Source organism: Myxocyprinus asiaticus, chromosome 14 (genome assembly GCF_019703515.2).
Source record: "Myxocyprinus asiaticus isolate MX2 ecotype Aquarium Trade chromosome 14, UBuf_Myxa_2, whole genome shotgun sequence".
NCBI classification, from domain to species: Eukaryota; Metazoa; Chordata; class Actinopteri; order Cypriniformes; family Catostomidae; genus Myxocyprinus; species Myxocyprinus asiaticus.
This window is the reverse complement of record NC_059357.1, coordinates 10,012,105-10,028,566: the sequence shown is the minus strand read 5'-3', so window position 1 is coordinate 10,028,566 and position 16,462 is coordinate 10,012,105. Positions and strand designations below refer to the sequence as shown.

At 37.1% G+C, this 16,462-nt stretch overlaps 2 protein-coding genes across 4 annotated transcripts in view; one reads left to right on the top strand and one right to left on the bottom strand.

Annotated features, from left to right (window-relative positions):
- LOC127452227 (neurabin-2-like) overlaps positions 1–12,236 on the top strand; it is a 77,386-nt gene extending 65,150 nt beyond the window's left edge. For all 3 annotated transcript variants that reach the window (XM_051717573.1, XM_051717575.1, XM_051717572.1), the window contains 5 exons: positions 196–339; positions 3,174–3,227; positions 3,348–3,577; positions 3,786–3,882; positions 5,946–12,236. In XM_051717573.1, coding sequence (XP_051573533.1) covers positions 196–339; positions 3,174–3,227; positions 3,348–3,577; positions 3,786–3,882; positions 5,946–5,999 — 579 coding nt within the window. In that variant the 3' untranslated portion in view covers positions 6,000–12,236. The remainder of the gene's footprint in view (positions 1–195; positions 340–3,173; positions 3,228–3,347; positions 3,578–3,785; positions 3,883–5,945) is intronic.
- Positions 11,996–16,462, bottom strand: part of LOC127452228 (rap guanine nucleotide exchange factor-like 1) — a 58,341-nt gene continuing 53,874 nt past the window's right edge. The window contains exon 15 of the mRNA XM_051717576.1: positions 11,996–16,234. Coding sequence (XP_051573536.1) covers positions 16,110–16,234 — 125 coding nt within the window. The 3' untranslated portion in view covers positions 11,996–16,109. The remainder of the gene's footprint in view (positions 16,235–16,462) is intronic.

The window sequence follows — 16,462 nt, the reverse complement described above, 5'->3', positions numbered from 1 at the left end:
GATGAATAAATCAAATAAAATAGATTTGTGTCAAACCAACATTAGCAAACCAGCATCAACAGTTAGCACTCTTTGATGTGCATGAAACATTATTTTCATGTAGTGGTTTTAAACACTTTTAAAGGTCAACTTTAAGTGAACTGTTGTTTGGTCATCAAGAATCTGACTCAATGCTTTTTCTGTCTCTATGTTCAGACGGGTGAGTATGCCACAGATGAGGAAGATGAGATGAGCCCCATGTTTCCCAATGCCATCGAGGTGTTTGACCTGGCAGAGAATGAGGACATGCTCTCTCCTGTGGAGATGGACCCAGAGAAACTTGCACACAAGTTTAAGGAGGTCAGTGAAACACATGGGGAAACTGCTGGAACTGGCTGCTTAGAAAACCTTCACAAGGGGTGTTCAAGCAAACCTTTCCAAACTGGCATTATGTATTTAAATCAGTGTTGCCAACTACTTTCAATGAAAAGTAGCTAAAGCCTGCTCAAAAAGTCGCTAAATGTCGCTAGATGACGTCATGCATTAATTAGCACATTCATGACATCATTTAGTATTTGCATTCTGCCTTGTGTCAGCCCATTACATCTGTTTGCTTCTCCCCTTACTCTCTGTACTTACATACTGTATTTTAATATAGCCGAATTCCCAATAAAGCTTTTCATGTACATATTTGTTCTGTTTCTGTTGTCAGACAACGGAACGGGTATGAAATAGTGACTGAAACACCGCCCATTAAGACTACATGTTAACCAGTAGTCACTTCCAAGTAATTTCCAAGCTGCTGCTCTGCACTGCTAAAATCCTGATTTTATAATATAAGTTAAAGACAATAGCTGTTCGGCTATATTTACTATTATATTATCTCTCTTGCGGCAGTACTGGTGACTCTTCTACGGAAAGTAGCTAAGGTTTGTCCAAAAAGTCACTAGATTTGTCACTAGGTGCTTTTTAGAAAAAAAGTCACTAAGTGGCCTTAAAAGTTGCTAAATCTAGCAACAAAGTCGCTACGTTGGCAACACTAATTTAAATTATATTTATTTTATATATACAGAGTATATAATAATTATACAGTATATATAATATTATATTGACACTTATATATTATATTATATATTTCTATTATAAATTAAGTAGGGATGCAATATTGTTATTTATTGAACCAAAAGTGAAATTTTGGCTGATACAGAAAGGCGATAATTAGTTTAAAGTAATAACCAGTAGCCGATATTACAACTTGACACTTTTTGTCTTTTTTTTTTTTTTTTTTTTACATTTAAGCTACAATATTGAAATTTAGCTAATATTTTGGCAGACAGACGATAATTGTTTTTATGCTTCGACTCATAACCGATAAGATGGCTGTTGTTGTGAATTTTTTGTTTTGTCTTAAAAAAAAAAAAAAAAAAAAAAAGTAATCAGGCATTAAAACATTTCAACATCAGACTGACTGACTGACTGATAGATAGTTAGATAGATAGTAGGGGTGTAACGGTTCTCTGTTAAAAAAAAAAAAAAAAAAAACGAACCATATGGTTCGCCACCCATGGTTCAGTAAGCATTGGCACAGCGGTTCACCTCAAGTTTAATGATGCATCTGGAGCACAAGGCTTGGTGAAGAAAACAAAGCATCAAACAGACAGGCACAGTTACAACCTCTGCTAATGCACCTGAATGGCTCTGTAGATGGACACGCTCTGCCTGTGTTTCAACTTGATGACATCACAGTTCTGCTCACGTTGTGTGAAAATGAAAATTAAGAAAATTAACTATGGTTTTACTAGTAACCATGAATGCTGTCACCGTGGTTTTCTGAGCAGAAATCATGGTTTTGATACAATTAAGCATGGATTTATAAGAGTAATACTCTATTTTCCATATAGTAACCATGATTCTACTATACTGTATATTGTAACCATGACAGTAACCATGTTGATTTTGTGGTTACTATGATTAGTATGGTTATTATTATTATGGTTACTGTTGTAAAACCATGATTGTTATTTAAGGGCAAACCAGTTGAAGTGTTTACCAAAGAGAGTATTCTTTGGCTTTGGCAGTAATATCTTTTTCTGAACAAAGCAAATACCAAACCGTACTAAAACCGGGACACAAACTGAACTGTGAGAAATTCTAACTTTTACACACCTAATAGATAGATAGACAGACAGACAGATAGATAGATAGATTTACATTTATGCATTTGGCAGATGCTTTTATCCAAAGTGATTTACAGTGCACTTATTACAGGGACTGTACCCCTGGAGCAACCTGGAGTTAAGTGCCTTGCTCAAGGACACAGTGGTGGTGGATGTGGGGATCGAACCAACAACCTTCTGATTACCAGTTATGTGCTATAGCCCACTACGCCACCACCACCTCTCAATAGATAGATAGATAGATAAAATGTTAATATTGACCTATACTGATATGGTAACTGATATATTGTTCATCCCTAAAGTTAAGTCTTAAAGGAGCAATATGTCATATATTTACTGTAGTAAAGCATAAAATTATCATAATATGTTATCAGAGATTTAAGAAACATGCTAAGTTGAAATACCGGCTTCTCCGAAAACAATGCTACAGCCAGTATATTCTACTTTGAAATGTCCGTTCCGGGACGGAAATTCTATTTGTGTTTTGGCCTGCGTGATTCCACCCACTGCCCATTCCCCAATAGTATTTCGAAGTTAGTGGGAAAACACAGCACGCTGCAGCCAGGGAAGCCAGCAATACATCTAGCTAACATTGACAGAGTTATAAAAAATCCACATGAGCTGGTTTATAATTTGCAAACAATAAAAACACTGCAAACGTATACATTAGCCGATAAACTTACAGTGTTATGCTCATCACTTGCCATTGTCAGTTTGCTCGTTCCTGTTATGTGTCCTCAACCTGGCAACCCACGTGAGCTTCGAGTCTGGGGAGGAGGGGGCGGGGGAGACAACTCTCTCCAATATTTTTAATTTGAACTGCAGTACCCATTTTAAACGCTTGATGTCAATGTTAGATATTGCTCTTTTAACAGTCCAAAAATATATTAGTAAATTAGAAAATATACTTATTTTAACCATATTTCGTATTTATCAAAATATGAAATCAAAAGTTACATTTACATTGATTCCATAAAGCATGGATACTGAGTTGTATCTTAATTTTTGTGTCTTCAGCTCCAGATAAAACATGCTGTGACTCAAGCTGAGATTCAGCAGCTCAAGAGAAAGGTACACTCTTCACAGATGCCACATATAAAAAATGTTATATATTAAATTTAGTATTTAAAAAAAAAAAATCTTAGTTTACCCTTGTAATGATAAGGTCTTTTTCTCTGTCTCTTTCTGTAGCTGGCTCACGCTGAGCAGGATAAGCTGCGCTGGCGGATGGAGAGGGCTCAGTTGGAGCAGACGGTGAGGGAGAATAAGGAGCGGATGGAGAAGTTGGAGGGGTATTGGATGGAGGCTCAGAGCTTGTGCCAGGCAGTGGACGAACACCTGAAAGAGACGCAGACACAGTACCAGGCACTGGAGCGCAAATACAGCAAAGCCAAACGCCTCATCAAAGAGTACCAGCAGAAGTGAGTGAGGGCTTTTGGGAATTGTAGTCTCGAGTCGATAATGAATGAGGCTCAATATAAAGCTACTTTAATGAGGAACACTAGATGAAGAGAATGTCATGGGGTTTGTAGTTTTGGATTTAACTCTTTTGGGAGTGGCTCCTTCATGTGAGCCATGGCAAAAATGTTGGAGAATCTACATTTGTGTTATGTATGTATTTCATTGCAGAGAGATTGAGTATTTAAAGAAGGAAACTGCCCAGCGCAGAGCACAAGAGGAATCAGAGGCCAGTCACAAGGTGGAGACAGAAAATCTCCAGGAGAAGGTGTGTATGTGTCTTTGGTCATGTTGTTCCATTATATTTCATCTAACTTTACATCAAATACATATACAGAAGTTATTTAACGTAACAATACATAATGTTTCTTTAATTTGTCTTTGGGGCAACTCAACTTAATGTTAGACAAATTGTCAGCTTGTTTATGGCTAGTTACCTAAAAAACAAAAAGGTCTGGTTTAATGGCACAGGCATTTAAAAGGAACTCTGTCGCCCCATTGAGTACTAAGGTTTGTTACCACCACAGTACTGCAAGAACACCCATTATGTATCCACATTTTTCCTGACCAACCACTGGGGGGGTGCCAGGATGATTCTGATTGCCACAAGACTGTTTTCTGGTTCCAGTCTCCATAAGAAGCAATGGAAAAACTACTGAAACGAGCATTCTACAGAGAACAAACATTTTAAGAGTTAGTTGGAGTAAAAAATTCATTCAAGCAAACAGTTGTTGCCTGTCAATGCAACTGAAAGTAGTTAAAGATATAAATGTAAATAACCTCGGGCCATCGCTTTATGTCATCTACCCAATTCTTAAACGCTAATGGGTAAGGCAGTGTCAAAAGACTATTCAACTTCATCGACAAGTGGGCCAGATGGAAAAAACCTCGTAGCATTTTGTTATCGAAAAGCTTCTATTTACAGATATTGTGTTATACTAGGCCTATAATAATTTTTTCACTATATAAATAAAACTTGTTTATAGCTTTAATTCTTTTTATCATGAGAAATATTTCCATATAGCAGGAAATTCTGAAAAAAAAAAAAAGAAATTAAAAACACGTAACTTGAGACAAAAAATTAAAACATATCAACTAAATAGTGCTTTCAAAATTGGTCCATTACAGAGAGAGTAAATCAGACTGATATAAACATTTTATTGAACAATAACAATGAAGTTTGTTATAGATGCAATGATTTAAACTTTTGACTTTTTGAATTGGAATTTCTTTTTTTTTTCCTCTCCATTTTCTCCCCAATTTGGAATGCCCAATTCCCAATGCGCTCTAAGTCCACGTGGTGGCGAAGTGACTCGCCTCAATCCGGGTGGCAGAGGACGAATCTCAGTTGCCTCCGTGTCTGAGACCGTCAATCCGTGCATCTTATCACGTGGCTTGTTGAGCGCATTACCGCGGAGACATAGCGTGTGTGGAGGCTTCACGCTATTCTCCGTGGCATCAACGCACAACTCACCATGCACCCCACCGAGAACGAGAACCACATTATAGCAACCACGAGGAGGTTACCCCATGTGACTCTACCCTCTCTAGCAACCGGGTCAATTTGGTTGCTTAGGAGACCTGGCTGGAGTCACTCAGCCCGCCCTGGATTCGAACTCGTGACTCCAGGGGTGGTAGTCAGCGTCTTTACTCGCTGAGCTACCCAGGCCCCCCTCAAATTGAATTTCTCAACCAAATTAATGAATAGAACTTTTCTGTTTCTCCAAACTCTTGCTTGTCAGTCGCCCATGATTTTAGTTCTCCTTTCATCAAAATGACGGACAATGATTATTTGTAGTGCAACCTCTAAAAGCATCTAACAACGCAGCACTCCTGCATGAAACACTGTAAAATTATCAAGATGTGGTGCGGCGTCCATCTAACGCAATTAACATAGGAGAACAATTGAGAAACAGTGTGAACAGACACAAAACACGTTCGGTGTAAACAGCCCCAAAGACAACTGACAACCTCATGCGGGCCACTGAAAATTTCAAATGAGCCGGATTTGACCCATGGGCCATTGATTGAATAGGCCTGCTGTAATGTATCAGCACTATGGAACTACACTTTTTTTTTTCTATTTGGCAAATTTTACAAATGTAATACGGCAAACATCACATTATCCGCTTTAAACATACGCTGATGCGAGTAAACACTGGAGACCAGAAAACGAAAACAGGCTTCCATTATGAACCGTGGAAAACTTCCACATTCAAAACAAAGGTGTATAACTGGACACAACACTTGCAATGCGTTGCCCAAACAGTAGCATTTGCTTACTTATGCAGATTACGTTTCTTCCCTAACGTCCATGTGTCTTCCTCTCAGATCACTGATTTAGAATCAAAGGTAGGCACTCTGAAGAACCTGGAGCCTTCGTAAGCCTCACGCTTCGGAAAAGATGGAGAGAATGAAACGCCTTCAACCCCACTCACTCTACTCTCCGACCACATTTTCCCTCCATGGCCTGAAGCTGAACTGAAAAACAGGAAACATGATGAGGGGATGTTACCAAGGACAAAGTGGAAACAAACTAACACTGTACCAGACGCCTGAGGGACGTCTACCTATCAGCCCAACAGGAGACCGTTTTTATACATCCATTTATTCATGTTTTCCTTGTTTCTTTTTAAGCGCCCTTACAAGTATTATGAGCCTCTCTGCACTCGGCAGGAATGTTGAATGGTAAATGAACACAAACTCAAACTCGAATGCTTGCAGCAGAAAACAAAACAGCGTACTTCTGGTTTTATCTCAGACAGAGTCTTAATCCGTGGAGTATTGGAGTGAGGGGGGGTCTGTATAGCAGTGATTGACAAGAGGACTGTTTGTATATATTCTTGCATATGCATATATTTAAATATTAAAATACGCTTTAGCAATGTGCTGGGGGGAGGAGAGGGGGGTAAGGCTGTACCTTTTCACATATATAGGCTAATAACACAGTGAAAATGATCCATTTCCATTTTTTTGCATGGCAAAAAAGATGGTATCAGGTATTTTATTTTTCATTTTAAAACAAAATTGGCAAACAGGGTGTGAAAAGTGGAAACTTGACATTTCGAGTTAGCATTCGGGGGCTTGTAACTTCCCATGTTTGCTTTCTGTAAAAAAGACACATTTATGGAATGAATGGGGACTTGAGAGTAATGGTTTCTTCACTGAGAAAACATCACTCTTAAACACGGTTATTGGGTGCAACGCTCATGTACACTGCACAGTGTGCCTCGGTCTCACCTGCGTTCCCTGTGAAGTTACAGTTATGAGACAAAACATGCATTCAGAGTAAGAATTCTGCACCAATCATAAATATGGTCTTATTTTATTGCTAACCAAATCCTTTCATCAGCCCTCTCTATTAATGCAGTCTTTTAGTGTGTTTACCCACAGATTTATTGGTAATGCATTAAGATCCTGGAGAATCCTAATGTTTTATGCCCATTGGCTGTCATACTCCTCTGTCCTGCTAGACATGGATTTATTCAGTATTATCATTTTGTTATTTTGTAGTGTTGTTATGAGCCACTTTTGTCTTCAATGTTGTTTAAATTTTATTTTTAAGTCAAACTCCTGAGAAAACTGGAATTCTGACAGCTATTGATGGAAAAAATTTGAGGAGGGAATTATCTAAGAAAGTAAAAGCACTGTTTATTTGCATGTGCTGGTTTAGCGCTCGATTCACTAGAATAGGAATTATGCAGATCAGGCTAGGGCTGGGTATGGATACAGATTTCCCGATTCGATCCCGATTCACAAGCTCTCGATTAGATTCGATTCCGATTCGACGTAGATTCATAAGGGTATATTTCAGTTATAATGTCCCTTTTGCTTACATATGAAAGAATTTCTCTCCCAGCTAAAGCTTTTAATTATACAAGGGACCTTCTGACTAGGTACATTCCGAAAATATTAATTTGACTAATTATATTTTATTCGTTTTTCATTATTTTGGTCACATTTTAGCTTTTAAAAATGAACAAATCCATGTAGTCAATCAATCAATATGATAATGCATTGCATATTATTTTTGTTACATGTTTATTGTTTAATAACATAATTTGTAACATTTATAGGTATTTACATTGATTTGTTGAACACATGTTAAAAACCAGTACTGTCTCTTTAAGAAAGACGACATTTCTGTGAACAGCATCTGTAAATGAGCACATGTTAACTAGTGGTGGTGATTTTGATTCATTTTAGTTACTCGATTCTTTTTATTCTGTTCACCAAAAAGGATTCATTCAGATTTGTTCATTGACCGGATCTTCGTTACATCTTTGCGCCTGCAGATGGTGCCAAATGACCGTCTTTTAAGTAATTTTATTGAACCAAAAGCAGTCAACAAGTCTAATTATCCTTTATTAAAATTCGTCACTAAAGAGTGTTAAAGCATAATAAGCTTTTCCCCACAAATGACATCAAAAAGCATATCTATCATACTGTGAACTGCTGAGCATGACTTATCAAGCTAGACAAAAAAAAGGACAACAATACTACCCTAAAAATAATTATGCGTTTCAATAATGTCCGTATGTCATTGTAATGTGTGGTCATCAATCACTTATATTCATAATTCATCCGGCCCCTGTTCTTGTTGAACGAGATTGACGATAAAAGCAAACAACATGCAACACCTCCCATGATCAGCATTCATGGTGACTGATTCTTAATATCGATCGCAAACGAGTTTACCAGTACATTCAGTTCATTCACGTCACAAACGTAATGACCGACTAGACAAATGGAATTTGCACGTCTATAAAAGTGCGAAGACACTTCAAAAAACATTTAAACACCATAACCGTTTTCACCACAAATGGCAGGTCTTATTTTCCCTGTATTTTGTCAAATGCTGGGCTTAATTATTACCAAGACAAAGAAAAAGTTTAAGAAAAGCCTAATTATCTTACACTGTGCATCAAAGCACAAAATTTCCATCTGTAATTCATGTCATTTTTACTCATTCATAAATTGGGGATCATTTTTTGAGAATACCTATAAACTTGTTTTAAGTGCATTTCACCCGTCTCTCCTTGTTTAACGCGATTGACTCACATGCCGAACTGAACCAACGACATGCCTCCTCTCATTCAGTCGATCAGCAGATCTTCATTCGCGAACGGGTTTACTAGTATATTCAGTCCGTTCAGAGTACCTCTCATCTCGTTCAGACTCAAGTGATCGACTAGTTTAGAGAAGGGGCATATTCGTTCAGCGGGTCAAGCCAGTTATATGATCCTTCACAGTGCACTCGAATGCTTTTGGCTCGTGCTATAGTCAGTCTTTACAGGCATGAAAAACAGTAGAGTCCATTAGCTTCGAAAGGGAGAGACATCAGTGAGCACGTTTACATGCACACCAGTTCGCTGATAACTCCCAAAAAACAGCTTATTTAAAAAAATTGATAAAGCAAGAAAACCGTGTTTACGTTAGATTTTAAATAATCGCGTTATTCTCTGTTTTTGATGTCAAACAGTGAAGAGACATGCGCTCAACATGTGCAAACATTGGATAAGCCGTTAACAATGAGCTCATGTTAACGAGAGAGACTGGAACGGCTTTATCTCATCTGTCCTACGTGTGATTAGAATTAAACGTTTCTTTTTTTGTTGTTTTTGATCAACAACTGGCTGTAGAGAACAGAACGTTTATTAAAAGAGACATTATTCAATGACAAATGGTTCACATGGATCTCGTCTTTGGACACAAACAACTTTTACTCCGCTGCTAAAAACTCCACCACTTTACTGCACAATCACTGTTAAGTGGAATGTAAATTTATCAGCTAGTTGCTAATATACATTTTAGTCACTAGCACGAAATTTAGTTGCAAATGCGAGTCATTTCCTCTCATTGTAGTAGAGGGTTGCGCATAGAGTAAAGGATCGATCTTGGGATTTAAGAATCGATATCATTCAATGAAGATCGCGATGTATCTGAAAATCTATATTTTTACCCACCCCTAGCAATTGCGCCCAAAAAATCTGCTATACGCAATTTGCGCAGCACAATTCATATCTTGTCGGTCAGTTCTGAGCGCTACCTGGGTAAATGCCAGGTTATAACGCTCTTCTCTATCATTTGATGAATTACTACTGCTTTGACCAGTAGAAAATGTACACAAACATGTCTTTTAAATAAAATTCAGTTTACCGCCCGCTTTCCTCCAGCGGTAATAGCGCAATGTAATTAAAATAGAAAGAAGGCGTGTTTATGCAGAAAGGAATGACAGTGACTTAATTTAAATACCCAAGACTCAGCACTATTTCTGCACTGGTTGCACCTGCTAAAACTGGATTGTGAACCACCAAAAGTGGCACAACCGTTTAGTGAATACGGCCCTGAAACTTTGAGGGTATACGTCACCTTATTTGTTGTGTCAGGACCAGCTTCTGCAACCCAAATTGTAAACCGCAGAACTTGTCTGAACGTGGCATGATACCTCAGTTGGGCTTCATGCATAATACACAAGCAGAATGAATTTCTGTGTAAATTGTCCGTAAAACCTTTCTTACATAAATTGTCGCACCAAAAAAAAAAAAAACAAGCAACACAGTTAATGCATCATGAACCAACAATAAACAATAGTTTTTTTTTTCACATTCTGCAACAATTATGCAAAAAGGTTTCACAAATAATTTACACATTTGATTTTCTTGTTTCATGAATGAGGCTCATTGATTTGAGTACGGATAAGCATTCCAAAATTATTGACTATTTGCCTGAGCAGGGTTGAGAATAAATTCTTTAGTTTGATCTGATAGCTGTGTTCTGTTCTCCATGTTGGTCCTCTTCCAGTATGTAAATCAAAGAACGTCAACATTTTGTTTGAAGTCCCATCAATTTTGTTTAAAAAGTTTGAAGACTGTGTTTTTCAAATGGAAAGAATCTGAATTATGGTGCAGTATTGAAAACCCTTGTGATTATCAGGGTTTCTTCCCCTTTCTTTCTCGAAAGTGTTTTATTATTGTCGTAGAGATCAGCTTTATTATTGGCTGCTCTCAAGATTGTACATTTTTCCCATGAAAGTATTTGTTTTCTACAGATTTCTTTTAATAGTACAAGTCATCACGTATTATACATGTATTGAAAGTGTTGAACGCTGATACCTGCATCCCAGCAACAGGATAATGTTTTAACAACAGAGAGTACAGCATAGATCGTAAGACTCTTAAATATGGTATTCTGAAGGCAAGCCCGACATCTTTTGAACATTGATCATCCTAAACTGTAATTAGCCTGAGTATGTTTGTCTCAGTTTTGTCTTAATAGTTACCTTAAAGAATTTTTCAAGCAAGAGCGTACAAGTGCTGACTGGAAAATATATTTTCCTTTTTTCTTTTTTTTTCACCAACAATGGGACTATCATCTCAGTTTAGAAGATGATGACGGCTCTGAAAGCCATTTTAAAGCCAACAACCAACCATTTTCTGAGAAATGCCTCCATTTGAAGGATATTGGATCGTTCCACAATGATTGATGCCATAGTAAATGTACAGTGATCTAAAAAAAATGGACCCATTTTGAGGGATTTCTTCATTCTGGACAGTTGCACAACAATCATCTTCCGGGAACTTCACTGTCACATTTGCTTTGTACAATTCTGAGTGTCTGTTTGCTGGAATTTATCATTGTTTTAGCGTGCTGGCTAGTACACAACAACTTTGTGTATGGATTTCCAGGTGATGGCACCGTTAAAACATGAAAACATTTAATTTCTTATCCTTGTGCGTCACACTGTAAAAAACAAGAAAGTTATGGTGGAAACGTATACAGATGGAACACTTTGAATCTTATCAATGCTTTTTAAATTTCACACGTTTAGCTTAGCTTAGCTGCTACCTTTAATTAAATGAATTTGCTTCCATGTACAGGAAAGGACTCAGTGTTGCTGTCCTCACTTGCTGGTGTAATAGTTGGTTCCTCTTTATATTTGGTGTCTAATAAAGTGAATACAGAATAACAGTAGTTTGAAGTTGTTACATTGTGCTGGCATTGAACAAGCAGCAGCTTGCTTAGATATATTGGAGAGGGGGGAACTATTTACAAGTCAACAATATGTAATTTAATTTAAATTGAGTAATTACGGTGCATTTGATTGAATTATGAGCACATTTGTTTGACACCTAACATAAAGCTGGAACACCACTTACTGTATTTTATAGTTGTTTTACAAACACTTGACTCCATTTCCTCTGTACTGACTTTAGTTCTTTTTTACCCCTGCTATGTAAATTGCTACCACATGAACCTGAAGGTGTTCTCCATTTGAAATAAGCATCATCATGTTGAATACCCTAATATAGCACACATACATCATCCAGATATCTATTTGATGTGTGTGTTTACATAACGTTATATAACTGGATAATGTTTTTGTTTTTTTTTTAGGTTGTTTGCTCAGCAATATGTCTGTAAGACATTCATCAGATGTCTTTGAATTATTTATGATTTAGAATGTTTGTTAATCAGATCTTTTTAAGATGTTTAGCAGATGTTAATCAGAATGTGATGCTTTCCAGATGAAAAGATCTAAAACAGTTGCAGATGTATGTGTGCTATCTGGGTAATACTGTCATTAATAATAAATGCAGAAATGTGCTAATCCACTGTCAATTTGCGAGCAGCTTTTACATTGGCCCTCTGTACCACTGTTGAGCAGGTGAGTTTCTTTGGAATTTTGACTTGTGATGGAAAGTGTGATATTTCGTTATTATTTTAAAGCTTAGCTCTTTAGCCTTCAAGCTGCTTCACAGTTTGTATTATGACACATCTACTCTTCGGCATTGTAATCTTTTTAACGTGTAATTTAATTTGATATATACTGTAATAGATATTTGTTTCATGTATGTGTCAAACACTGTCAATTTTTTTGCGTTTGCTCGGCTTATTTCATGCGTGACTTCAGCAGCGCATGTACAGTGACTGACCAGAATGGCACGAATTTCAGAAGGCACTTTCTACTTCACGACAAATATAAATGACTTTTAAAAAAAGTTATGAAAATACAATGCGAGTAATATAACATTAAGGTGGAGGTTACCTACAAATCTAAATAAAAAAAATAAATAAAAAAAAAACTATTACTATAAATCTCCATTTTTACTTTCAAAATGTGAAAGAATATGAAAGTGAAAGTGGAGATTTAAAATAAAAAAGGACTTAAATACTGATCTGTTTCTCACCCACACCTATCATGTTGCTTCTGAAGATATTAATTTAACCACTGGAGTCCTATGGATTACTTCTATGCTGTCTTTATGTGATTTTTGATGCTTCAAAGGTCTGGTCAGCATTCACTTGCATTGTATGGACCTACAGAGCTGAAATATTCCTCTAAAAATCTTTGTGTTCAGCAGAAGAAAAAAGTAATGCACATCTCGGATGGCATGAGGGTGAGTAAACAGAGAATTCAAATTTTTGGGTGAAGTATCCCTTTAAAGTTAAGTAACAAGAACTGATATAACACTGTTTGTCTCACCGCCATGTTTGTAGTTGTTCCACAACGAGCAAGGGATTGTGGGCAATATTAGCCAAAAAAGCATGCATGGATCCACACTTCGAAAATCTACCTGAAATAGACCTTATTCACGGTAACGCCATCTTTGATTTTTAATGGGAACGAAAACGTGGCTGTAAGGGATAGACTTACAATCTCTTCAATGGCACGGTATAAAGCTGTATAAACATCCTAGATCACATCTGATTTTCCTGAGTTTTTTTTTTTTTTTTTTTTTTGGTCTACTGATGATTGGAATGATCCAAAAACACTTTAAACTGCAGTACAGCCCATTGAAGAGACAGTCTATTCCTCACAGCCACGTTGTCATTCTCGTCAAAAATCAAAGATGGCGCTGCTGTGAATAAGGTCATTGGCACACTTTTGTGTGTGTGTGTGTGTGTGAAAATACTATGATTTGAGACGCACTAAATCTCAACTCGCAAACTATATAGGACGGATAGTATGCAGTATGCACATTGGTTACATTTACACATTTTTTTTATTTTTTTTTTTAAGGCTGTTCACGTCACATTTGAAATTCAGCCCATTTCATATACTGGTCTGAACAGCTGATGAACTGACTCGCATGTGCATAACAAACCCTGCCATGATCATTATTATAAAATGTATAATTTAATTAGAATTAAAATTGTAATTAGCCATAATTTTTAACTCAAATAGGACACTTAATGCCTATATATAATAATACTGTCGCCTATATAAACAAGTGATGGAAAAAGGCAGTCTTGATAAATAATGACTAATTAACAGATCTGTGTTACATACGTTTAAAAAAAAAAAAAATCTGATTTGTACCACATTCAGCTGCACTGAGACAAGGGGCGTTTTGATGGACGGTTAAAGAAGTGCATCATCCGGGTACTCATTGTATACTTTTTTTTTTTTTTTCTTCCCCAGTGTTAACATACTCGCTCTACTTACACTTCGAAATGACATAAAATAGTGCAGAAGTGTGCGGTTTTGGGTGCACATAAGATTTAACTGTACAGTTATAGTAATTTATTAACATCTTTGTGGCAGTGTGGTGTAGAAATTTGGACTGGTAACCAAATGGTTGCAGGTTTAAAACTCATAATGGGAACCATTAGGTATCAATGTTGTGATCTCGACTCAATGTTGCTCAAGAGGTCCTAATAAGTCTAAACTACATACTAATAATTTTTTGCCTGGAAAGTTTTGGTTTTTATGCAATATAGAATTCATTGTCATTTTCGCACCACAGAAATGCACAGCATCTTATGCACACTGTTTTCTGAAGCAATGTCTCAAGTGCGCATCACAAGAGGCTTTATTTTATATGCTTTTTATCTCATATGAAGAAAGGGGTCAGAGCAGTTTTACCTGCACCGCCCTGCTGTCTTTCATTGAACATGTCTGAGTTTCAGAGAATTGCACTGTAAACACGGACTTCTGTACAAAACCAAAACAACAAGATAATACCCGCTTTAAAAAGATCAAATAAAACAATGAGAAAACTTTAACAAAATAATAACAGCAGAATCCAGCTATACCACCAACATGCTGTACAAATCATCCATTGCAGACAGACAATGCAAAAAAAAAATCTATGCAACCAAAACAGAGGATATGTACAAGTCATCTGTAATGGATAACAAATGATATCAAACGGAAACAACAAAACCAGCAAATATGCTATACAATTCTTTCATCGCAAAACCATAGACTCTGTCCGGGTTGTCGCCTTTTAAACTGTACACATACAATTTTTTCTTAGATTTACAAAACAAAAATTCTTCTTGAGAGTCCATCTCATAGCTCTTACATAAAATAGAGTAATATTCATATTTATTTCCACTATTTACATTTGTACACTGCAGCCTTAAAGACAGTCTCATGTATGACTCTCAGGAGATCCTGAGAGAGTCCAATCCAAGACAAGTCATCCCGTACAGTTTTTCACCTGATCTGAGCCCATTTTGTCTTTTTAGCTTATGACAGTTCAGGAGAAAATTTGGGGGCAAGTAAACTGATTCTTATCCAAATACAAAATCAACTTTTCCTTTGACTTTACTGTATACTGTCGGCCCTTTCAACATAACAAGGACATACTGACAAAAAGTGCTTGACCATGTAAAGTTCTACATTTGAAACTAGGTTGGGCCACCAGGAACGATCCATATTGACAGTATAGTAGAGGTTAATAATAAAGTAATGAGAGGTTCTGTCAAGGCTTAAAAAAACAAGCTAAAAATACTGCATTTGGTCACTTGTTTTTGGTCTGTTATCAATTTTAAATAAGTGAGGAGTGTGACCAGGTGAGTGTCTTGTTTGGCTTCTATTACTTTAAATCTCTTCAGACTTTCTTATTAACATTCCATATTAATCAGGATATAGAGAATATCCTGTACGTAGGAGCTGGTCTTGGATTTGGGACTTGTGGACTAAAGTGGATTTGATGGCTGGGGATCCTTTATTTTATTTTTATTTTTTTGGTACAGAACACTAACTAATTAATGCAACCAAGTCGCAAAGGGTTGCAGTAAGTGCCAATGTTGGCGGTGGAGGAGGGAAGACCGAACGTCGAAGTTCAAGAGGTCAGATTGTCTGATGTTTGAGGGGGAAAACACAGTCTGTGTTTCTGCCGGCCTGGATGGAAAGTTGTAAATATTAAGCTTATGGCGGTGACCCGGATGGGTGTCAGTTTGGTTCAGTCCAACTGATGGCAGTGCAATTAGGAAAGCTTTCCTTTCAGTCCTAAACAGCACAAAAAAAACGTGGAAGCAAAACCTAGACCCTAATGGGTGGTCGTAACTAACATTGACACAGATTCACTCAAATCACAATTCACATCATGAACAATTCTCCTTGTTCAGGCGGAGCCTGAGATGATTGACAGCCCAGCTGGGTTGATCTGCGACAATAGAGAATGAAAGGTGGGTGTCTGGGGGTTATTGAAAAGATCAAGAGGGTTTTGTAGATATGGCTTGTAGGTGCGCTTGGTCCCTTCACATGTCTTTTGGCTCCATCTTGCTGGACATCTCAAACAGCAGGTTCTGATTGTCGATGACCTGAAGTTGCCGAACATACGCTTTTGTCTGAAGATGAGAAGGGGATGGCTCTGCCTCCATTGCTGTGAGAGAGAATGAAAGAAAAACAAAAGAAATCTATTAAAGGTATTGAAAGATTTAATTTAATTTTGTATCATTTTTGATCATCATTTATCACCTTTATGGTGACTGACAGCCTTTTGTCACTGTATGCCTTCATTATATGGAAAGTCATATGAGTTTGGAATTACAGTTACAATAATTGTATCAATTAAGAACTGATACTTTGGCTGACCACATGGTGGAGTGCA